The sequence below is a fragment of the Triticum aestivum genome, chromosome 1D (genome assembly GCF_018294505.1).
Source record: "Triticum aestivum cultivar Chinese Spring chromosome 1D, IWGSC CS RefSeq v2.1, whole genome shotgun sequence".
Lineage (NCBI taxonomy): Eukaryota > Viridiplantae > Streptophyta > Magnoliopsida > Poales > Poaceae > Triticum > Triticum aestivum.
Window position 1 is genome coordinate 238,584,377 of NC_057796.1, and position 25,010 is coordinate 238,609,386.

Here is a 25,010-nt window from a genome sequence, read left to right on the forward strand (position 1 = left end):
GGCGGCGCGTTGGTGTCGTTTCCTCCTTGGGGGCGTCATTCTTGAAGGCGTACACGGGTTCGAGGAACCAGTGGGCGGCTCTTTTTTGGTGGAGCGGTGATTCATCCTGCACATTGATGACGACGGATCTCGGCGGCGTGGTGCAGTGGAGACTCGGTGCCCGATGCGCGGTGCTGGACTCGCGCAGGAGGGGGTTGCTGGCGTCGATGGCAGAGTGGCCTGACAAGGTAGAAGCCTCAATATCTGCTCTGAAGACGGACCAGTGAAAGATGGCGGCGACGACACATGTGAGTGCGTCAGATCAGTTCATGCCCCAGACCCGGTATGTGGCTCGGCTGGGGCTTCTGGCTTTTGATGATAGGCATAGGTGAGTGGACTGGGTATTTGGCCCAGCTAGCGCCCCTTCATGGTATGAATAGGAGTAGTGGCATATGATGCCAAGATGGCGGTTTCAGGCATATTGTTGTAATACTTTGTAAGGTCCTCGAGAATAATTAATAAAGTGGCCGCATGCATCTCCCAGATGTAGAGGCCGGGTTATCCTTTTTTTTAAAAAAATAACCGGGTACTAATTACGGACAGCGAAACGGACGATGGGACAGCGCACGCGCGCGCTCGCTGATTCAGAGCGCAGATTTGATCATGGCGGGAAACATGTCGGGGACGTCGACGGCCGGGCGCAGCAGCTTGCCCATCTCCTCCACGAACTTGTCCATGGCGGGGCCAGGCAGGCACATGGGGATCACGATGCCGTCCTCGCCCTTGCCGTTCTTGAACGGGATCAGGAAGCTGGCCACCCCGGGGATGGCGCCCACGCCGCCCTTCGCCGGCCCGCCGTACACCGGCCTGCCCCACCCGAAGTCCAGGTCGCCGAAACCGGCCTTGGTCACGTCCGACGCCAGGTACGCGCGCACCACCGTGAAGTGCGGCCGCCCGCGCTGCACCATCAGGTCCGCCACCGACCGCAGGTACTCCACGTCCACCTCCGACTTGGCCTCCTTCACCAGCTTCACGGCGTAGGTCAGGGGGTTCGCGCACAGGTCGCCGGAGGCCGACACGGCCACCGGGAAGGCGAACGCGTTCCCGTAGTAGCCGGCCGGGATGGCGCTCGCGCCGCCCTGCTTGCCGCCGCGGGCGTTGACGATGCAGATCATCCGCATCACCTCGTCGGCGTCCGGGGCCAGCGCCACGGTGCGGCACTTCCACAGGCTTCCCGTGAGGACCTCGAACGTGGTGGCGCGCTTCCGGAGGCCCGGCGCCAGGTGGGACCGGATGGCGGCGACCTCCCGGGCCCCGAAGAAGAAGGAGCGGTGCGCCATCTCGTCGAGCGGCACGATGGTGCCCTTGGTGTCCGGCACCTCGTCGTACTCCCGGTGCGCGAAGCCAGGGCGCGGCGGGTTCCGCGCCTCCAGCAGCTCCCGCTCCCACACCGGCCGCAGCGACGGCGCCGCCGCGCCTCGCGCCAGCTCCGCCACGGCGGCCAGGAACTGCACCAGCCCCTGCGCGTCCGCCATCGTGTGCATCAGCCGCACCGCCAGGATGAAGCCTCCACACGCCAGGCGTGTCACCTGAACGAACGAACAACGGTCAGCCATGCATCGATCACGCTCGCACGTGCACACAAACATGCGTTAGTGTTTCGGTTTCACGAAAGAAAGGCAAAGTTACCTGAAAGAGGAGGAGCGGGGTTCCGAGGACTTCGGACGAGCCAGGGACGTCGAAGATGAGCTCCTCGAGTCCCGGGAAGGGCGGCTGCAGAGCGTCGCCGAAGTGCTCCAGACGCACGTCGGCATCGGCCTCAATGAAAAGCACGCCCTCGCCAGTGCAGTCGACGGCGAGCTTGCGCCCTTCGAGCTCCCTCAGCCGGCCGGCGAACGGGTAGTAGTGCACGAGCGCCCTGGCCACGGCGTCCCGTACCACCGCCGCGGGGTCCCTGCCGCCCATGGACGCGTCGCGCCGGTAGAACTGGATGATGGGGATGTGGAACCGCAGGCCGTCCTGGTCGTCGATGTCCGAGAGACGCTTCAGCTCCCGGGGCGTCGGCCCCGCCGGCGTCACCAGCTCGGCCGCCTTCCTCCTCACCGTGAACCTCAACGACGCCGCTGGGCCCGCCATTACCACTGTCTCAGGATGATTCTCAGCTAACTCTCGAGAAGGAGGGTGAGAAGGTGATCAATGGTGCTTGCGGTGAGCTGGTGTGTTTGCTGCTGCTAGGTTTGTGGAGAAAGAGTGGTATTAGCACGCATATATATGCACGCGCGGCTACACAGTGAGAGTGACGGCGACCGTGAGATATAGTATGTGTAAGCAACTGGGTCGAAATTAGGGAGCAGTTTACTGACGCTCTCTTCTTTTTTCCTTTGGCAGACTATGATTTGTCGTCAATAATAATTCTGTGTGGACGAGCAATGGGGGAGATGGAGGACTGACTTGACCAAGGCCAACGCGGTGGGTCGGGTCGGGTGGTGTGAGGGTGTGAGCTCTGGTGAGTCGTGAATTCGTGATCCATGTGTGTGCTAGCGGGACTCCAGGCTTCATGATTGGAAAAGGGGTCAGCCTCCGGCAGGTCCGTTTGTTTGGGAAATGGATGGCTCAGATCGTGAGATACAGATGGGAGAAACTGCATGGACACTTCTTTGAGAATTTTTTCACGGTAATACATATCTCATTCATATCATAACTTTTGAGTCTTATGGCTGGCTGTAAAAATAAGCAAGTTGGCCCCCAAAGAACTGGCCCATAGTAGTACAAGCCAAAAAAAAAATTACAATCGAGACTAAAAAATCTCCTAAGCTTGATACCAACGCTTGTCGTCTGCCTTCGGCACTACCGCAACAACAATCAAAGGAAAATTTGACGGATCACCTCATCACCCGAGCTCGGCGCGGCTCCATCGCAGATATCCAGCTTTGCGGACCTTCAAGGTGGCTCAACAAATGCGAAACCATTGCCGTTGAACGAATCAGACCCGGGGCAACACCCCGGACACGCCATTTATCCCGATCTGGCACCCCCGCACGACTAAGACGTCGGAGGAGGAAACCATACCTGCCAGCCACAAACCACGATCCCAGCACACGATTCATCTTCTAGATGCCGTTGATGCAGACCACTGTCTGCATCCGCTCCTTGACTACCTCCCAAGCTCCGCGTCGCTGCTGGAGCAGAACTCGTCGCAATGGTTGAGGCCGAGGACACATGTCCACCACAAAGGATGCCGCTACCACGACATCCCCGCTTGAACAGGCTAGTTCCCAAATCCATCACTGACCATAGAGCTGATCGCCTCGTCAGGGGAAGAATTGGAGCTTCTTTATTCAGCGTCCTCGCCGTTGCTAAAGTCAAGATGTCAACGACCGAAAACCTAAGCTAATAGGGCCTTCAAACGTAAAGATACACGATCTGCACGCACGGGATCCGACGACTCCCTCACCATCGATGACCGAGAGTACATCAGTGAAGGGAGCCGCTGGAGAATGACACAGGAAGGTTAGTCTCTCCTGGCAGCGGCTAGGGTTCCAATCCACACGTGACGAGAGAAAAAACCTTCAGCTTCGGTATTGTGTAGCGTAGTACAGCTTGCGTATTTTCATATTCTTTTTGTGCAAAGTAGTACGTATGCTAAATTTCATGTGGTTTCATCGAAGTTATGTTTCTAGATTTCCTTTTATGTCGAAGGGCCATTGGCCGATCTTTATTTAGAAGGAGAAGAAAGGATCATACAAAAGAGTTTCACAGTTCTCCTAACTGTTAGTACATGACGCATCCCCGAACATGCGGGGCAACACCAAGCACCTCTAGCTCCCCAGATTGGACACACACCCTGCCGACCTCCATACTCCTATGTCCTCTCTAATAAGGTCTAGGACTCGATCAATATCACACGCAGTTTGCTGAAAAATTCTAGCATTCCGCTCCTTCCAGACCCTCCAGTGAATAAGGATGACAATGGTGTCGAAGTTCCGGCGCGCATGCTTCGGAATAGCCTTGCGTGCCTCCAGCCACCAGACCTCGGTGCTTCCAGAACTGCTGTTTGGCGTTGGGATGCTGACGCCCGACCATTGCTGGAATGCCGTCCAGAGCTATTGCGTGAAACGGCAGAGCAGAAACAAATGCGTGCAGTCCTCGGGAAACATTAAGCAGAGCGGACAGTGGTCATTTGACGGCCACCCGCGTCGCTGGAGATTATCCGCCGTCAGACACTTCCTCTGTATAACCAGCCACATGAAAAACTAGCAGCGCGCAGGGGCTTTTGACTTCCATATAGGCTTGTTACAGGCAAAACTGACTCCGGCCGTTAAGAACATCCTGTATGCGCTGTTCACCGTGAACTGATGATGCTCCGTCAACTTCCACACTAGGTGATCCTCCGTTACAGCAGATAAGGTAGTAGCATGAGCAATATCCCAGACCAATATGTATTGCGCCAAGGCCTGAGTTGTCAGGCCACCTCTGGTGTCCTTGATCCACCTTCGATTGTGCAAAGCATCTTTAACTGACAACTTGGAGTCTTTCACGAAGGAAAACAGAGCGGGGGCCAAGACCGCGATGCTCCGGCCCCCTGAAGCCTAGTTGTCTGTCCAGAATCTTGCAGTCGCGCCATTCCCCAGCGCAACCCGGCATGCCGCATCGAACATAGCAGCTGCATCCTTGTCCTGCTGATCCGGAAGCATTTGCCATGGTCGATTCCCTTGTCTCCAGCCCAGCCAAAGCCAACGACATGTCAGTGCAGTCCCAAAATTCTTCAGATTGAGAAGGCCGAGTCCGCCCCATTCTTTTGGTCTGCAAACTCTGGCCCACGGGACCAAACAATGCCCTCCATTGATGTCCTCCTCTCCTTTCCACACAAAACCTCTCTATCTTCTGTCAATCATCTTGAGCGCCCAAACCGGTAGAGGGAAGACTGACAGAAAGTGCATCGGTAGGGCCATTAACACCGAACTCGTCAAAGCTAGTCTTCCAGCCGGGGCCAGCAGTTTAGGTTTCCAACCTTTCAACTTATTGGAGAATCTGTCAATCATCGGGAGAATGTCTTGTCTCTTTAACCTGTATATTGATAGTGGCAGCCCCAGGTATTTTAGGGGAAAACTAGTATGCTGACAGCCAAAGAAGGCGGCGATCTCCACGGCTCGGTTCTCCTCGCATCTGATGCAAGTGATGGAGCTCTTAGCAAAATTAATCTTCAGACCCGAGGCCTCCCCAAAAAGTTGCAGCATGGCCTCGATCACCTGCAGGTCTGAAGTCGCTGGAGTGAAGCACGAAGTATTTGTAAGTTGCATGAATTCTGAACTTGTGTGAGTTCATTTTAGAGAGAATGCAAGTGCAGCTTGAGGCGCGAAGATAGGGACTTGATGAGCAACAATGAGGAGCGTGACCTTGGTGAAACGGAGTTATTAAGACCTCACTGGAGATGTGAACGGCGTTGCGAGCAGTAGCGAGCTGCGACGGTCCGGACCGCTGCCACGTTTGCTTTTGACTGCCCTGATCCATCATTAACCCCCTCCCTCGCCCGCACGCACTTCTCCGATGTGGTCAGCACCGCTCTAGAGCGTTAGTGCCGCACTCATGCCCGGCAAGAGCGGACACGACCTCTCACTGCCACCGGCATTGAAGCGGGCGCCGGCCGAGAGAGCACCGCCCGCGCCGCTTCCCGGTGCACGCAACTGCTCGAACGGCACTCATACATCTCAAACGTATCTATAATTTTTTATTGTTAACTGCCATTATATTATCACTTTTGTATGAGTTATACACAATTTTATATTATTTTTCTGGACAAATCTATTTTATTTAGCCCAGTGTCAGTTCCTATTTTTTTGCATATTTTTTGTTTTTTCAGAAAATCCATACCTACAGAAGTCCAAACACAATGGAAAATTTTGACGATTTTTTCTGGACAACAAGAAACCCTAAAAGCTTCGGAGGAGGCAAGAAGGCCCACGAGGGCCCCATAAGCCAAGGGGCGCGCCACCCTGACTTGTGGGCCCTTCGTAGCTCCGTTTGCCCTAATTCTTGGATTATATATTCTCAAATATTCAGAAACCCTTGAAGCGAGATCCGAATGAATTTCTCGCCACCCCAAGCCTATGTTTCGAAGTGATCCTGTCTGGAGCCCTATTTCGGTACTCTGCCGAAGGGGGGGTCATTGGGGAGGTCATCTTCATCAACCTTGTTGCCTTCATGATGATGTGTGAGTAGTTCCTATAGGACCTACGGGTCCATAGTAGTAGCTAGATGTATCTCTTTCTCCCTCTCCCTCCCTCCCCTCTCTCTCTCTCTCTCTCTCTCTCTCTCTTGATCTTCAGTACAATGATCTTCTCTAAGATCCATCCGGTTTAATCTTTTGCGGTGTGTTTGTAGGGATCAGATGAATTATGGGTTTATGATCGGATTATTCATTGAATTACTATGAATCTCTTGAAGTTTCTTTGCTGCATAATTTTATACTTTTGTATTTCTCTTCGATCTATCCGTCTACTTTGGCCAAGTTTGATTGATTTATCTTCAGCGGGAGAGGTGCTTTGTAGTATGTTCAATCTTGTGGTGATCTTGTCCAGTGACAATAAGGACAAAGGCATGTTGGTAGGAGCTTGTACCCTACAAGGCCTGGGGCGTAAGCAGTAAGGGAAGGAGGGGGCTGGGCGCGGTGATGAGCGGCCGCGCCGGCGGCTGGGCGCCGTCGCGGAAGAGGAAGACGGCGGCAGCGGCGCAAGAGGCAAGGGGCGGCTAGGGTTCCGGCTCCTCTGGGAGCCGGGCGATAGAGATAATATTCTTATTGCTTAATCTGAAAAAGAGTCTTACAACATATATTTATACAGGCCCGTCCATGAGGGTGTGCGAGCGGTGCGGCCGCACAGGGCCGCCAAAATCGTGGGGCCCCTCCTCGGGGAGAAAACCGGTGAAATCGCAGTGGAAAACGCTGGCGGTTGGAGTTAGTGCGGGCAAAATCTTGATCGATAGTAAATCAAGCCGATCAAGCTAGCCTGCAATGGTGCACGGACTCAGCCCATGAAAAGATCAAGCGGGCGGGGCCCATATAGCACGCTGGTATGCGGTTTGTTTGTGACGTGAGGCAATCGAACAATCGATCTAGGTCTTTGATAGATTTCTTGTGATCATGATCTGTCACCCAACCTTGGCCATGCTTTAGGCGGTGAATAAGGTTTTTCCTCCTCCGACTCTAAGGTGAAAATAGCGGGTATTCGCGTCTCCCTCTTTTATGTTGGTGATCCTCGAGGTCTGCCTTTTCCGCGCACGTTCCATCACCGCAAGGCCCACTACTTTTTTCTTGAGTCGCTTCCGAAGATCCAACTCCGCTGGACTAAGATCTCGAAGGTCCTGGGCCTCATCAAGTCTTAGGATGACCTCCAGAGCCATATGTAGCTGGACTTTGGCATTAGAGAAAAGGCTTTTGCTCCAGGAGCGAAGCTTCTGACTTGTGTTCTTTAGCTTGTGGAACAGTCTTTGGTATGGCTCATTGTGTGCGGACGTCTCATTCCACGCCTCCTGGACGACCTGCTAAAAGCCTGGCATGTTGGTCCAAAAATTTTCAAATCTGAAAGTCCGCGGCCGCCGAGGCCCATCTTCATTGGCGAGGAGTAGAGGGCAGTGATCCGAAAGTGAGGATGACAGGGCGTGAAGGATGTGTTTATCGAAAGTGATATCCCATTCCTCATTACAGAAGAACCCATCTAGTTTGGACATTGTCGGGTTGCTTTGCTCATTACTCCAGGTGTATTTTCTATTCTGGATGTGGATTTCCTTGAGCTCGCAGAAGTTGAGGGTGTTGCGGAATCGTACAATTCGGCCACGGTTAGCATTTGGACGATTCTTATCTCTAGCCCTGTAGATTTGGTTAAAATCGCCGGTGACGAGCCACCTCACATTATTTGCTGGCTTTTGGTCCTTCATTTCCTGGAAGAATGCCTCTTTTAGGTTGTTTCTAGTTGGGCCGTAAACGGAGGTTAGCTTGAAAGAAATATTGGAGCTGATGATAGTGACACTGGCCGAGAGGGTGTAGTCGCCATACTGGACACTTTCAACGCGGACATGATCTTCATTCCAGATAAGTAGGATTCCACCCCGCGTTCCAACAGCAGGGCGTTGAGCAAAACCTTTCAGTCTATATCCGCCAAGAAAAGCAGCGGTGTAGGCATCCACATCTTCAAGATTTGATTCCTGGAGGCAAGCCAAGTGACATGTTGAAGCTGCAATGGTGGCATTCACAGTGGTTCTTCTATTGGGGCAGTTCAGGCCACGTACATTCCAATTAAGCACACTTAAATTTAGACTAGTCATTGAGCAAACTAGATAACATCAGGAGGTGCATAGCATCATTCAACACATTACATAAACAGCCTTGCCAGGGCACATTGGGGTGGTAGCCAGCAACAGCAGCTACAAACAGGCCTAGGACATAGATGATTTTCACTAACATAGGAAACTAGCTACATCAACTAATCATAACGTGGAGCTCCAGTCTACTCCAGCCCAGACTCGGCAGCCGCAGGTGTCATCTCCACCGCGCCCTCGCCTCCATGCAGCAACAGAGCATCTTCCACCGCCGTTGCAAGGTCACAATCCATCTTGAACAAAGCTCGAAGCCCTGCAACAGCCAAGTCAGGCAGCTGACCCTTGAACATTGCCACAAAATGACCAATAGCCTCCTCTATGATTGCCTCCCCTTCGCCAACTATGCCCATCCTCTGACATAGGAGCTTTTCCGCCAACTGGGCAATAGGCATTGCCCTGTTCTTGTCCCGGATGCGTGGGCTCCGTTGGCTCAGGTCAAAACCAATGACCCCAGCCAAGGTCTTCCTCCTCCTGCTTGGCGGTCTGGGTGGTGGAGAGCCCGGATCAGGCAGGATAGCCGGCTGCACCGGCACAAACAGAGGCGTGCCAGGGGAGCACAAGGGTGGCTCGTCAGTAGCCCCTCCTCCCAGATCAGCAGCAGACTGAGAGGAGGCCATCTGCACAAGACGAGGCATGTGAACAGGCGTTGCTGGAATCTGCTCTTCAGGGTGTGTGCGTTCCTCAGGCTGACTTGTTTCAATGCGATTTTGAAAAAGGGCGGTCCACGCTCCAAGACCATTAATAGGGCATCCATCCCACCCACTGGCATTGACCTTACCGCGCTTGGTGATCCCATTTCGGAAGAGGAAGTCAGAGCTGCTGTATTTTCTCTTCCTCCTGACAAAGCGCCAGGCCCGAACGGATTCACCGGAAAATTCTTCAAGAGTTGCTGGAATATTATTAAGGATGATATTCATGCTAGTGATCAGCAGCTTCTCCAACCTAAATGCCGGAAATCTGCACTGGCTCAATTCGGCGAATATCGCCCTCATTCCCAAGAAGGATGGTGCCGAGGACATCTCTGACTTCAGACCAATTAGCCTGATTCACGCCGTGGCCAAGCTCATTGCCAAAATTCTGGCCACTAGACTGGCCCCTCATATGAATGCCATTGTCTCCACTGCGCAAAGTGCCTTCATAAAAAAAACAAGCATCCATGACAACTTTATGTATGTTCGGAATCTGTCCAGAAAATTTCACCGCTCAAAGAAACCTATGCTTCTATTCAAATTAGACATCAAGAAGGCTTTCGACTCGGTTAGATGTGACTACTTGCTGGAGGTGCTAAATCATCATGGCTTCCCTACCCGCTTTCGTGACTGGGTCTCGGCACTTCTTTCCTCCGCGTCCTCTAGAGTGTTGCTAAATGGTATTGCTGGTGACCCAATCAAGCACGGTCAGGGTCTCAGGCAGGGGGATCCGTTTTCACCGCTCCTCTTCGTGCTTGCCATAGACCCCCTACATCATATTCTCAGCAAAGCCACAACCCAAGGAAAGCTACATCCCTTGCCCGAGAGACAACCGGGGAGAATTCGTGCCTCGCTCTATGCTGATGACGCTGCCATTTTCTGTGCCCCCATTAAGGAGGATGTCCAATACCTTACCAACATACTTTCCTCCTTTGGTGAATCTACTGGCCTCTCCACAAACTGCACCAAAAGTTCTGTGGTACCCATCAGATGTGCCAATGTGGACCTAGATGATGTTCTCCAGTCTTTCCCGGCTGGCCGCGCCGCCTTCCCGATCCGCTATCTTGGGCTCCCCCTCGCGGTCAAAAGATTAAAGAGGGTGCATCTCCAACCTTTGGAAGACAAGGCTGTGGGCAAATTGGCACCTTGGAGAGGAAGGCACGTTGCTATTGCGGGTCGTATGACCTTGGTGAAGGCAGTCCTTACGGCGGTGGCCATTTATCACATCACGCCGCTCGACATCCCGGTGGAGGTTCTAAAAGCGATTGAAAAGTTGCGGCGTGCCTACCTTTGGGCAGGATCTGACACGGTTAGTGGCGGCAAGTGCAAGATTAATTGGGAGCATGTCTGCAAGCCAAAGGAGTATGGGGGCCTTGGCATTTTGCACCTTCGCAAGTTTGATGCCGCCCTCCGGCTGAGGTGGATATGGCTTGAGTGGAATGACCCACCTCGTGCGTGGTGTGGATTGGGGACGCCTTGCACGACTTCCGACCGCAACCTTTTCGCGGTCTTGACTGAGGTCAGGATCGGCGATGGACAGAAGGCTTCCTTCTGGGAATCTTCTTGGCTTCAGGGCGTTAGGCCCAAAGATATTGCGCCACTTTTTTTTTTGATATTTCACGCAAGAAAGGTGTTACGGTCGCCACGGCCTTAAGGGATGGGCACTGGATAGCACAAATCAACATTGACGCTGGCCTCACTCTAGAACACCTTCAACAATTCTTGGCCCTTTGGGAGAAGCTAGCGACTGTGGCCATTCAGCCGGGTGTCCAGGACTCCATATTGTGGAAGTCAACCAATGATGGGCAGTACTCTGCAAAGTCTGCTTATTTGGCGTAGTTTCATGACCTCCCGCTCTCAAGTTCGGCTACTGCGGTTTGGAAGGCGTGGGCTCCCCCCAAATGCAAATTTTTCGCGTGGCTCATTATCCACAACAGAGTTTGGACGGCTGATAGGCTTCAGAGGAGAGGATGGCCAGATTGTGACAAATGCCCACTCTGCAGTCAGGTGCAAGAATCTGCAGCACACCTGATCTTCAAGTGTCGTTTCTCTGTTCGGATTTGGAATACGGTCTTCTCATGGCTTGGGCTTGCTATCCCCACGGCTCCGTGTCTCCTGTTTGATTCGGTGAAATCTTGGTGGGATGCGGTTCTCTCTGATAATACACTCCCGACGAAGGCCCTATCTTCCCTGTTACTTCTTGTGGGATGGCAGATATGGAATGAAAGGAATGCTCGTGTCTTCAGGAGCAAAGCGGCGCCGGTGGCGATTGTCATGCGAGGCATCAAAGAGGAAGTTTCGATTTGGGCCAATGCAGGTGCTAAGCATTTGCGTAATGTAATGCCGCGAGAGTAATTGTTTTGCTTTTCCGCCGCTTGGCGATGTCTGTTCTAAAACCTCTCCTTATTAAATGAAAATGGCAAGTCTTTTGCCTTGTTTCGAAAAAAAAATCTAGGTCTTCTCGAACGTGCGCCTGGCCGCTTCTTCAACTGTCGCCGCGGCTCGGCGGCTCCGCAGGGTGCCCAGCCATCCGGCGACTCTAGCAGCCGCCCAGATTCTCTCCGAAAATTGCCGGTCAAATCGTCGCCTCGCAAGAATAGAGGAACAAGAAGATTCGGAAAGCCACTCACCAATCTCCCTTCTTAGGCAGTGCTAGACTGCTAGATTTCCATTCAGTATTGGAACCAAAATAGAGATTGCAATTTGTCAAAAGAAAGTTACAAGGCTATTTAAATTTGACATAGTTATTTATTTTGTTGGCAATGGAGAACTAGTGTCGTATTTTGTCCCATTTGATAAGTAACCTCTATTTCAAGTGAAACATTTTATTTTAGTAGCATTTTTTAACATGTCATATTTTAAATTGTAAGTGTTCTTTCATAAATACCGTTACCTGAATCCTTAGATTCATTCGCCTGGCCCTCCGCCATTTTAGTATTCACTAGCAAAAGAGCCCGTGCGTTGCAACGGGTGAACAACAAAAACTCAGGAAAATTATAATGCCTGACATAAAATGCACTCGTATAAACCGAAATCAGCAGTGCCCGGAGATTATATTGTCAACACAAACAGATGAGGTTACAATGGGTACGAATGATTGAAAATTTTAATCAAAAAATAAAAGAAAAAAATATAGAACAAAAGCCATCAATCCTGTGCATGTATCCAACTTCGTCAAGATGAAAAGGAAATGTAGAACCAAACCCGTCAATCGTGTGCAATTGTGCATGTAGATACGGAGAAGCAAACAAATGCATGCAACGGCCATAATCAAGCATTTAATCCTTTTGTAGCTTTCTCGTTAAAAAAATCCTTTTTCTAGCTAATCCCTCTTGAGTTAGTTAACTTCTTTCTTTAATCTCGTTTTGCATGGCGAGAATCAAGCCTTGGGTGTCTCCAGCCCACGCTTGGGCACCAGCCGGCTCACCGCAGGCAACGCGTGTCGTTTGGCCCTCCACCGCTCTTCCCTCCGACCTTATCTTCTCAGCCCCGTCCTCTCGTCCTCTCGTCTCTTCCCCACACCTTTCTTCTCCCAATCCCCGATTCCCTTCTCTTCTCAGCGCCCGATCCATCGTGCACGCCGCCCCCTACCGGAGCTCCAGCGCGCCTCTCCTCCTCCCTCGTTTCTCTCCCCCCTGCCTCTCAGTTCTTTCTCTTTTCCCTTGTTCATGAGCAGGAGCACACAAGGAGCCTCGCCGCTGCTGCCACCACCACCACGGACGTCTTCGCGCCACCGTCGCCTCCGAGTTCGCCAGCCGCCGCTCAGATCTCCGGGATCCATGTGCCCAAGCCGCCGGTATCCGTCCTCCGCCCCGGATCTGGCTTGTCCACGCCCTTCGGCCTCCCCTGCGACCGGCGCCGCCACCCTCCCCACTGCCTCGTCTACATGCGTGAGGACAACGATGACAGCGCCATCGTCGACCGTCTGGGCCGTCCCTCGGCCTCGCTCACGTGGGCTGCCGCGTGGGCAAGCCAGTCGTCGCCGGCGGGAGCGACGGTGAACGAGACTACTCTTTGCATTCACTCTATCCCGTCTGCATCTCTGTTTTCCTCATCGGACTGACGTTGAATAATACCAAATTACAGGGTGTTATTTGCATAAGCGAAACGTTTTCTCCTATAAACCACTTAGAATAGGACGGCGGGTTTAATTACTGAAAACACAAGGGCTTTTTTGAAAAAATGTGTGACGTACGACCAGAAGCAATGCGTGGTTTATTATTAGGAGAAGATATTTTTTCAAATATTTTACGAAATAACATGTATCTTAGACTCTTAGTTATATAATTAGGCAAGACTATCCTTTGGTTATATAAGTTATTCAAATTTAGGGGCCTCATTTTTGCCTTTTGCACCGGGGCCTTAAATTTCTAGAGACGGCCCTATATTTATAACCTAGATGACTTGCATACGAATTAACCTAAGATAACTTGTGCGCCAAGATTGCCCGGTGGGCCTTCTACGGCCATAAGTCAGGCCGGTCATAACATCTCTCCCCGCCTGCGCAAACAGCTCGTCCTCGAGCTGAAAGTCTGGATAGTGTTGGCGGAACTCGTCACGCTGCTCCCAAGTGGCCTCGTCCTCCGGAAGTCCAGCCCACTGAATCAGCACGTACCACACCCCGCGACGGAGCTGGGCCTTCAAGACCTTCTCCGGTCCCGGAAGGATGCGCCCGTCGAAGGTGGGAGGCAGCACGGAAGGGGCCGCAGGTGGCTCCCCACGAAAAGGCTTCAACAGCCCCACATGGAAGACGTCGTGGATGTGGGCACCGGCAGGAAGCATAAGGCGGTAAGCCACCTTCCCGATGCGCTCCAAGACAGGAAAAGGCCCGGCGTAATGAGGGCCCAGCTTGCGCTTCGCACGCAGGTCCAGTGACTGCGTAGAGCGGTGAAGAAGACGTAGCCACACCCAATCTCCCACCGCAAACTCCGCCTCGCGATGGTGGTCGTCGTAGTAGTGCTTGGCCAGCTGCTGGGCCTGAAGAAGGCGTTGCCGGACTTCGGCCAACATCTCGTCCCGGCGCCGCAGAAGCTCACCCGCCACCTCTGTCCGAGCCGTGGCCGAATCAACCGGAATGATGGCCGGGGGCGGTCGGCCATAGACCACCTCAAAAGGAGTGGCGCGCAGGGCGGAGTGGTAGGAGGTGTTGTAGCAGTACTCCGCCCATGAGAGCCAGTCCACCCAAGCGCGAGGACGATCACCTGTAACACAACGCAAATACATGGCAATCACCTTGTTGACCACTTCGGACTGGCCGTCCGTCTGAGGATGGAAGGCCGTGCTCAGGCAGAGTTTCACGCCCGCCAACCGGAAGAGATCGCACCAGACATGGCCGGTGAACACCGGGTCCCGATCGCTGACGATCGAAGAGGGAAACCAGTGGAGACGAACTATCCCGTCGAAGAAGGCGCGGGCCACGAAGGCAGCAGTGTATGGATGACCGAGCGCAATGAAGTGAGCATACTTGGAGAAGTGGTCCACCACCGTGAGAATGACTGATTTGCCGCCCACCTTAGGGAGGCCCTCGATGAAGTCCATGGAAATATCCGCCCAGACCTGAGATGGCACCTCCAAAGGCTGGAGCAGACCAGCTGGCCGTAGTGTCTCTGTCTTGTTGCGCCGGCACGTCACACAAGACCGGACCCAGTCTAGGACCAGGGCCCGATCACCAGGGATGTAGAAGTCGGCGCGGAGGCGATGGAGGGTTTTCTGCACCCCCTCATGGCCCGCCGAGAGGGCCAGCAGCAGCACCTGGTGACGTAGATCATCAAGCGCCGGCATGAAGACGCGGCGCCCGTGAAGGAGCAACCCATCGGCGAGGCGCCAAGGCTCCTCCAGCTCGCCCGCAGCCAACTGCTACTGAAGAAGAAGAGCGTCGGGCGCAGCCGCCGTCGCTCGGCGAATGTCGGTGAAGAGGCCGAAGGTCGGCCCGGAGTGGATGCAGAGCGCCGTCCCCTCGGAGTCGCCGTCGGTGGTGTCGTGGTCGGCGTCGCGGCGAGACAAGGCATCGGCAACGGTATTAAGGCGGCTCGGACGATACTCGACGGAGAAGTCGAAGCCGAAGAGCTTGCTGATCCACTAGTGCTGCGGCATGGTTGAGAGCCTCTGGTCCAGCAAAAACTTGAGGCTATAGTGGTCTGTGCGAATCCGGAAAGACCGACCCCACAGATAGGGCCGCCAATGGTGCACCGCCTGCACCAAGCCAATGAGCTCCCGCTCGTATGCCACGAGCTTAAGGTGGCGCGGAGCAAAAGGCCTGCTGAAGAAAGCGAGAGGGCCATCGCCCTGATGAAGCACGGCGCCGAACCCTGCGCCCGAGGCGTCACAGTCCACCACGAACGGGCGGTCAAAGTCCGGCATCTGAAGAACGGGGCCTGTCGTGAGGGCCCCCTTGAGGGCCTCGAATGCCGCCGTCGCCTCGTCGTCCCATGCGAAGGCGTCGCGGCACAGCAAACGCGTGAGTGGCGATGCAATGAGGCCGAACTCCCGGATAAACTTCCGGTAGTATCCCTCGAGGCCGAGAAAACCGCGAAGAGCCCGCGGGGAGTGCGGCGTCGGCCAGGCTGCGACGGCCGCCACCTTGTCGGCATCCATAGCAACCCCGTCGGCCGAGATGACGTGGCCGAGGTAGGCGACCGAAGGCGTCCCGAACGAGCACTTCGAGCACTTAAGATGAAGATGGTGCGTCCGAAGCTCGTTGAAGACGATGGCGACGTGCTGGAGGTGCTCCGCCCACGAGGCGCTGTAGATAAGAATGTCATCAAAGAAAACGAGCACAAACCGACGTAAGTAGGACCGGAGGACGTTGTTCATCAGCGCCTGGAAGGTCGCTGGAGCGTTGGAGAGGCCAAAGGGCATCACCAAGAACTCAAAGTGGCCGTGGTGAGTCCGAAACGCCGTCTTGGTGATGTCGTCCGGGTGCATGCGCACCTGGTGGTACCTCGACCAGAGATCAAGATTGATGAAGAAGCACGCCCCATGGAGCTCATCCAGGAGCTCATCGACCATCGGAATAGGAAACTTGTCCTTGAGTGTGAGAGTGTTAAGGGCGCGGTAGTCGATGCGGAAGCGCCACGTGTCGTCCGACTTGCGGACGAGGAGAACCGGCACGGTAAACGGCGACGTGGATATCCGAATGATGCCCGCGGCGAGCATGAGTGCACACTGCCGCTCCAACTTGTCCTTCTGCAGCTGCAGGTAGTGGTAAGGACGCACTACCACCGGTGCAGAGCCCGGCTGGAGACGTATACGGTGATCATAAGCCCGGGCGGGCGGGAGGCCCTGCGGCTCGGTGAAGAGGTCGTCGTGCTGCTGCAGAAGATGCTCCAAGAGTGGGTGCTCGGCCTCGGAGGTAGCCGCGGCCAGCTGAAGCTGCGGCGTCGCCGGTGCGGCGCCCCCAACGCCGTCCCACCGAATGTGGCGGCCGAGCCGCCAGAAGGTCATCGTCAGAGCGTCGAAGTCCCAAAGTATGGGACCGAGGGTCCGCAGGAAGTCGATGCCAAGGATGAAGTCGAAGCAGCCCAAGTCAATACCCGCACATGTGATGGAGAAGTGTTCATCACCGACGGCGATGGGTACGTCTCGTGCGAGGCCATGACACCGGAGGCGATCGCCGTTGGCCACCGTGACGTGAAGTTGCTCCCCGCCCGTCGGCTGAAGCGCTAAGCGACGCATGGTAGCCTCGGGCAGGAAGTTATGGGTGGAGCCTGTATCCACCAAGGCCACCAAGCGCTCGCCGTGGATCATCACTAGCAAGAGCATGGTCCACTCATCGCGGATGCCAGCGAACGCGTGGAGGGAGACCACTAGGGCCGTCGCCGGGGAAGCCGCGGGGGCGGCCTCAACAGCCACGAGGGGCGGTGGTGCATCGGCCCCGTCGGCCAGGGTGTCCTCCTCGATGAAGTCGACCGTCTCCAAGTGGAAGAGGCGCGGGCAGACATGACACCGACAAGGGGTAAAGGAAAAACCACTGCTATTGTCACTTTTGGTTTAACTAGTCAAGTGCCTCATGTGGAGAAAGTCGAAAGTTGACTGTCACAACAAGCATAAATTGGTCAGCAAACTATATGCGGTGTTAAACCAAACATAGCAGATGGAGGTTATCCGAGTAAAATGAAGGGCCTCCTTTTTGAAAAGGCCAAGTGGTAGATGGTTCAACCTCGGCCAGACTAAGCTGAGTAGTCGACATATACATGGGGCTATTAAGTTGCCCCGAAACATACGCTTCTACGACTAAGTGTAAGTTATTAAGCTGCATAGTCTGTTTGCCTTGTTTATTCTAATAAAACTGCCTCCAGGAACCGAGGCGTCGGCTAAAGGCTACAAGTCGATAATAGACGCCCGTAGTACTAAGGGGCAGAAGCTGACAATTGGTAAACTACATCTTCAAAGAGTCATAGCAAGAGTCAAAATAAAGCATCAAGCTAACTTCAAAGAGGAAGCGCCCAAGTAACAAGCATTAATCTGTCTTACACAAGGAGTTGTTGGAAGTATGCCCTAGAGGCAATAATAAATTGGTTATTATCATATTTCCCATTAATGATAAATATTTATTATTCATGCCAGAATTGTATTGGCTGGAAACTTAAATACATGTGTGAATACATAAACAACACCGTGTCCCTATTGAGCCTCTACTAGACTAGCTCGTTGATCAAAGATGGTTAAGGTTTCCTAACCATAGACATGAGTTGTCATTTGATAACGGATCACATCATTAGGAGAATGATGTGATGGATAGACTCAACCGTAAGCTTAGCATGGGATCATTTAGTTTATTTGCTATAGCTTTCTTCATGTCAAATATCAGTTCCTTAGACCATGAGATCATGCCACTCCCGGATACCGGAGGAATGCCTTGTGTGCTAACAAACGTCACTTCGTAACCGGGTGATCATAAAGGTTCTCTACAGGTATCTCCGAGGGCGTCTGTTGGGTTCCATGGATCGAGATTGGGATTTGTACCCCATGTGACAGAGAGATATCTCTGGTCCCTCTCGGTAATACAACATCATAAGAAGCTTCATGTGATTAATGAGTTTAGTCACGAGATCTTGTATTACGGAACGAGTAAAGAGACTTACTGATACGTCTCCATCGTATCTACTTTTCCAAACACTTTTGCCCTTGTTTCGGACTCTAACTTGCATGATTTGAATGAAACTAACCCAGACTGACGTTGTTTTCAGCAGAATTGCCATGGTGTTATTTTTGTGCAGAAACATAAGTTCTCGGAATGACCTGAAACTTCACGGAGATTATTTTTGGAAATAATGAAAAATACTGGCGAAAGAATCAAGGCCAGGGGGCCCACGCCCTTTCCACGAGGGTGGGGGGGCGCGCCCCCCTGCCTCGTGGGCCCCCTGGAGCTCCACCGACCTCAACTCCAACTCCATATATTCGTGTTCGGGGAGAGAAAAACGAGAGAGGAAGATTCATCGCGTTTTACGATACGGAGCCGCCACCAAGCCCTAAACTCTCTCGGGAGGGCTGATCTGGAGTCCGTTCGGGGCTCCGGAGAGGGGAATCCGTCGCCGTCGTCATCATCAACCATCCTCCATCACCAATTTCATGATGCTCACCGCCGTGCGTGAGTAATTCCATCGTAGGCTTGCTGTACGGTGATGGGTTGGATGAGATTTATCATGTAATCGAGTTAGTTTTGTTAGGGTTTGATCCCTAGTATCCACTATGTTCTGAGATTGATGTTGCTATGACTTTGCTATGCTTAATGCTTGTCACTAGGGCCCGAGTGCCATGATTTCAGATCTGGACCTATTATGTTTTCATGAATATATGTGAGTTCTTGATCCTATCTTGCAAGTCTATAGTCACCTACTATGTGTTATGATCCGGCAACCCCGAAGTGACAATAATCGGGACCACTCCCGGTGATGACCGTAGTTTGAGGAGTTCATGTATTCACCATGTGTTAATGCTTTGGTCCGGTACTCTATTAAAAGGAGGCCTTAATATCCCTTAGTTTCCGCTAGGATCCCGCTGCCACGGGAGGATAGGACAAAAGATGTCATGCACGTTCTTTTCCATAAGCACGTATGACTATATTCAGAATACATGCCTACATTACATTGATGAATTGGAGCTAGTTCTGTGTCACCCTATGTTATGATTTTTACATGATGAACCGCATCCGGCGTAATTCTCCATCACCGATCCAATGCCTACGAGCTTTTCACATATTGTTCTTCGCTTATTTACTTTACCTTTGCTACTGTTACAATCACTACAAAACCCAAAAATATTACTTTTGCTACCGTTACCATTACTTCCATACTACTTTGCTACTAAATACTTTGTTGCAGATATTAAGTTATCCAGGTGTGGTTGAATTGACAACTCAGTTGCTAATACTTGAGAATATTCTTTGGCTCCCCTTGTGTCGAATCAATAAATTTGGGTTGAATACTCTACCCTCGAAAGCTGTTGCGATCCCCTATACTTGTGGGTTATCAAGACTATTTTCTGGTGCCGTTGCCGGGGAGCATAGCTCTATTCTTTGATTCACTTGGGATTTATATCTGCTGGTCATTATGAAGAACTTGAAAGACGCGAAAACCAAAATTTATCCCTCAACTACGAGGGTAGGTAAGGAACTGCCATCTAGCTCTACACTTGATTCACCTTCTGTTTTGAGTAAGCTTGCGACACCTAAACCTGCTATGCATGATACTTATGATGAAACTACTTCTATGCCTGATACTACTGTGCCACTTGGTGAATTTCTTTATGAACAACATGCTAGGGCTAGAGAGAATGAAATTATTGAACCTGCTAATATTGATGAAAGTGATGATGAAGATTCTCCCCCTAGATATGAATTGCCTGTTGTGCCTGAGGGCTATGTTATGGATGAAGAAACTGCTAGAGACTTTCTTGCTTGCAATGATAGAAGTGATCTTAAGAATTATTAGCTAAGCTGAAACAAAAAACTCTGAATGCTAGAATGAAATATGATCCTGCTTACGCTACTTCACCTATCTTTGTTACTGATAAGGATTATGAATTCTCTGTCGACCCTGATATAATTACTTTGGTTGAGTCTGATCCTTTCTATGGCTATGAATCTGAAACTGTTGTGGCACATCTTACTAAATTAAATGATATAGCCACCCTATTCACTAATGATGAGAAAACTCGCTACTATTATATCCTTAAAATATTTCCATTCTCATTAAAGGGTGATGCTAAGATATGGTTTAATTCTCTTGATCCTGGTTGTGTGCGTAGTCCCCAGGATATGATTTATTACTTCTCTGCTAAATATTTCCCTGCTCATAAGAAACAAGCTGCTTTAAGGGAAATATATAATTTTGTGCAAATTGAAGAAGAGAGTCTCCCACAAGCTTGGGGGAGGCTTCTCCAATTACTTAATGCTTTGCCTGATCATCCTCTTAAGAAAAAATGAAATACTTGATATCTTTTATAATGGACTAACCGATGCTTCCAGAGACCACCTGGATAGTTGTGCTAGTTGTGTTTTCAGAGAAAGAACACCAGATGTAGCTGAAATTCTATTGAATAATATGTTGACAAATGAAAATAATTGGACACTTCCTGAACCAACTCCTAAGCCAACTCCGAAGAAAAGGGGTGTTCTATTTCTCAGTCCTGAAGATATGCAAGAGGCAAAGAAATCTATGAAATAAAAAGGTATAAAAGCTGAAGATGTTAAGAATTTACCTCCTGTTGAAGAAATACATGGTCTTAATTTACCGCCTGTTGAAGAAATACATGGTTTTAATCCATCACCTATTGAAGAAACACATGGTCTTGATAACTCGACACAGGTAGTAAAGGTAAATTCTCTCTATAGATGTGATAAATCCGAAATCCCTCCCACTAAATTTGCTAGCCAATGCTTAGATGATTTTGATGATTTTATGGTTAAGCAAGAAAACTTCAATGCTTATTTTGGTAGAGAATTAAAACACAATGCTTATATGATTGAACACTTGGGTGATTATATGTCTAGAGTTAAAGGTGAACTTAAACTCATTAATAAACAATGCTTCTATCGTAGACTTGATTTGCATAAGTTGACACCTACTGAAATATCTTTGCAAATGGCTGATAAATCAACTGCTATACCTGTCGGTATTTGTGAGGATGTGCCTGTTGTGGTTGCAAATGTTACTATTTTAACGGACTTTGTTATTCTTGATATTCCCGAGGACGATAGTATGTCTATTATTCTTGGAAGACCCTTTTTGAATACTGCAGGGGATGTTATTGATTGCGACAAAGGCAATGTCACTTTTCATGTTAATGGTAATGAGCATACGGTACACTTTCTGAGGAAACAACCTCAAGTCCACAGCATCAACTCTATTGGAAAAATTCCGTCGATTATTTTTGGAGGTTTCGTATTTCCTCTACCTACTGTCAAAAAGAGATATGATATTCTTATTATTGGGGATGTGCATATCCCCGTTGAGGTAACATAGTGTTATTCGAAATTTCTTCGGTTTCATGTTACTCGAAATGAGTTTGTTAACAAGACCTGATCAACCTTGTTAGTGGATTCCTTTTGATGAGCATGAGATGGATGAAGTTAGAAGGCACAACCTTCTGTACCCTCTTTTTTACTTTCTATTATTTAGTTGAAATAAAATAAAAATAGTATTTTCTGTCTGTTTTCTGAATTATCTGTGCAATAAAAAAATACCCCGAAAATAAAAGTTCTCCAAATGACGCGAAATTAAAATATGATTTTTTCTGGAATATTTGAGAATATCTGGCACTAAGAACACATCAGGGGGAGCTGGCACCTGGCCACGAGGGTCCAGGGCGCGCCCACCCCCCTGGGCGTGCCCCTGCCTCGTGGGCCCATGGTGGCTCCCCTCCACTTATTCCTGCACCCACACACTCCTTCTTCCTCCCAAAAAAATCACCAACCAGCTCAAGCACGAGTTCTAGCTCATTTTGCTGCGATTTTCGATCTCCTTGCTCAAAGCACCTCTCATAAAACTGCTTTGGGGGATTGTTCCTTGGTATGCGACTCCTCCAATGGTCCAATTAGTTTTTGTTCTAGTGCTTTATTCATTGCAAATTTGTAGTGCCTAGGTGACTGTAACGCCCGGATAATTAGGCTACAGTAAAACTCTCCTGATGATGCCATGTCATCTCTGTTACTGTTGCTAATCAACTGTTAGTTCAAAACATTTCAAATTCAAAAAAATGAATTAGTGACAAACACCCAAAGTTTTCAAAAGTCAAAACAAAAATGTTCGGTGGGTGCCAAACATTGCACTGGTAATTATTGTGGAGAAAACATTTTTTTAGAAAGTGCCTATGTATTTTAAAGTGAAATAAACAGAAAAGAGAAATAAAGAAAAGAAAAGAAAAGAAAAAAAGAACCCCCCTCCCTCACTGGACCAGGCGGCCCAGCTCACAGGCCCACCTGGCCCAGCTGGCCAACCGCCGGCTCAGCCCCTCCCCGGGTCGCCTTCCTCCCTGTTCCCCCGACCGGGGTCGCAACAGGGGCACGTCCCCGCCCGACCACCTCGCCGGCGCCGACGCCGGGAGGGGATAAGGCCGCCCTGACGCCTCGGCCTCCACCCATCTCTCCCACTTGCCCCCTCTCGCTCGCCTTTGCGCCTCCCCTCCACCAGATCCACCTCTCCCCTCTCCCTCTCCTTCGTTCTGGAGAGGAGACCGACGCGGTCGCCGCCGTTCTCCGCCGTTCACATGACCAACGTGTTTTCCTCGCGACCTCATCGTGTCCAACCACTCCGCCTCCCTCGACTACGCCTCCCCGATGAGCCGCAGGACGCCGGGCGGCCCCGAACGCTGCCCCGGCCTCGTCTTCCACTTCGGATCACAGGAGCTCGCCGGCGTCGATCCACTGCACAGCAGCTCCTAAACCTCCCACGGGCCTTTCTTGCGCCGCGCGGTGAGCCCCTCATCCTCTCCCCTCACTCTCCTGGCCTCTTGAGCTCTCATAGCCGCCGCTCTGCTTGCGCCTGAACACGTCGCCGCCGACGAGGTAGTTGCCGTCATTGTGGACATTGACACGCTCGCCCGAGCTCACCGTTGTGCTCCTGGGGTTCCTAAGAGCCGAACACGCATGCGCACACTCCCTCCCGTGCCTCCTAGCGCCGTCCCCGATGAGCGTCCGAACGCATCGCCGCGGAGCTCACCGCCGGCAAGGCTCCGGTGACCTTTTGGTCACGGGCTCAAGCCCGTTGCACTCCCCACACCGCGTAGATACTCCCCAGCCTCTCCGTTTGCTCGATAGCACGCCGTAGCTCCATTTTCGTCGAGCACCCGTGCATGCCGCCACCTCCGCCGCTCACTGGCGCCGATTCCGGCCAAGTCCGGCGATGCTACGGCCACCACTGGATGCGGCGCTGAGAGCTCGTTCGAATGAGACTAGCCCCGCTCCTCCCCGAGCCCTGTACGCGTTTTCTGGCGAGATCCGAGCCGCGCCGCCGCATTTGGCGTCGCTGGCGTTGAGCCGCCGGCCGCGCTGAGCTGGCACACCTGGGGCCACCCCCTGGGTCACTGCCAGTGGGGCCTTGGCCCCCTGTTGACCAATTGACCTGGTCAACTGGGCTGACTGGGCAGGCCCCAGCCACTGACATGCGGGCCCCACCGCTTAATCCTCTAATTAAAACATTTTAATAATTAAAATTATTAGTTTAGTTAATTAGAGACTGACAGGTGGGTCCAGTAGTTAACTAACCTAAATTTAGTTAGTTTAAACCTCTGTTAGTCCACTGTCTATGACAGGTAGGACCCACTGGTCAGTTTGACCTGGTTAGCCGCTCTGTTGACTGCTGAGGTCATCATCACGTCATGCTGACGTCATATTCCTTTTCTGTTAAATCAAGTAATTCCAGAAAATGATTAAATCTTTTGAAAATCATATAAAATAATCCGTAACTCAGATGAAAATACTTTCTACATGAAAGTTGCTCAGAACGACGAGACGAATCCGAATACGCAGCCCGTTCGTTCACCACACGTCCCTAGCATAGTGAACCTGCAACATTTCACCTCCGGTCCATCTGTCCGAAAACGTGAAACATCGGGAATACTTTCCCGGATGTCCCCCCCCCCCTTCGCCGGTATCACCTACTACCGTGTTAGGGCACACCTAGCATCATGCTTTGTCATGTCATGCATCGTCATGCATCTGTTTGCATTTTATTCATTGTTTCTTCCCCCTCTTCTCTCCGGTAGACTACGAGACCGACGCCGCTGCTGGTGCCCCGACTGACTACGCTGTTGACGACCCCTCCTTCTTGCCAGAGCAATCAGGCAAGCCCCCCCTTGATCACCAGATATCGCCTATTCTTCTCTATACTGCTTGCATTAGAGTAGTGTAGCATGTTACTGCTTTCCGTTAATCCTATCCTGATGCATAGCCTATCCTTGCTACTACTGTTGTTACCTTTACCTGCAATCCTACATGCTTAGTATAGGATGCTAGTTTTCCATCAGTGGCCCTACATTCTTGTCCGTCTGCTGTGCTATACTATCGGGCCGTGATCACTTGGGCGGTGATCACGGGTATATACTTATATACTCTATACATGATACCTGTGGTGACTAAAGTCGGGTCGGCTCGTAGGAGTACCCGCGAGTGGGTCTTGTGGCGGAGCGACAGGGCAGGTTGAGACGACCTAGGCGAGAGGTGGGCCTGGCCCTGGACGGCGTCCGCGGTTACTTCAAAATAACACGCTTAACGAGTCCTTGGTATTTGATCAGAGTCTGGCCATTTGGTCTATACACACTAACCAGCTACGCGGGAACAGTTATGGGCACTCGACGTCGTGGTATCAACCGAAGCTCTTCTTGACGTCAGCGACGGAGCGGCGCGCGCCGGATTGGACTGGAACGCCTGCTAGGCTAGGTCTGCTTCCGGCCGCCCTCGCAACGTGCAGGTGTGCAATGGGCGATGAGCCCAGACCCCTGCGTGCATAGGATTTAGACCGGCGTGCTGAC

General features: G+C 51.6%; 1 protein-coding gene across 1 annotated transcript; it reads right to left on the reverse strand.

Moving 5' to 3' along the window:
- Positions 1–494: 494 nt before the first annotated feature.
- Positions 495–2,200, reverse strand: LOC123167869 (benzyl alcohol O-benzoyltransferase-like). Its single transcript, XM_044585733.1, has 2 exons — positions 1,669–2,200; positions 495–1,568 (listed from the first exon to the last, which is right to left on the reverse strand). Exons 1-2 carry the CDS (start codon positions 2,113–2,115, stop codon positions 624–626), a joined length of 1,392 nt encoding a protein of 463 aa, XP_044441668.1. The 5' UTR covers positions 2,116–2,200; the 3' UTR covers positions 495–623.
- Between the last annotated feature and the right edge of the window lie 22,810 nt (positions 2,201–25,010).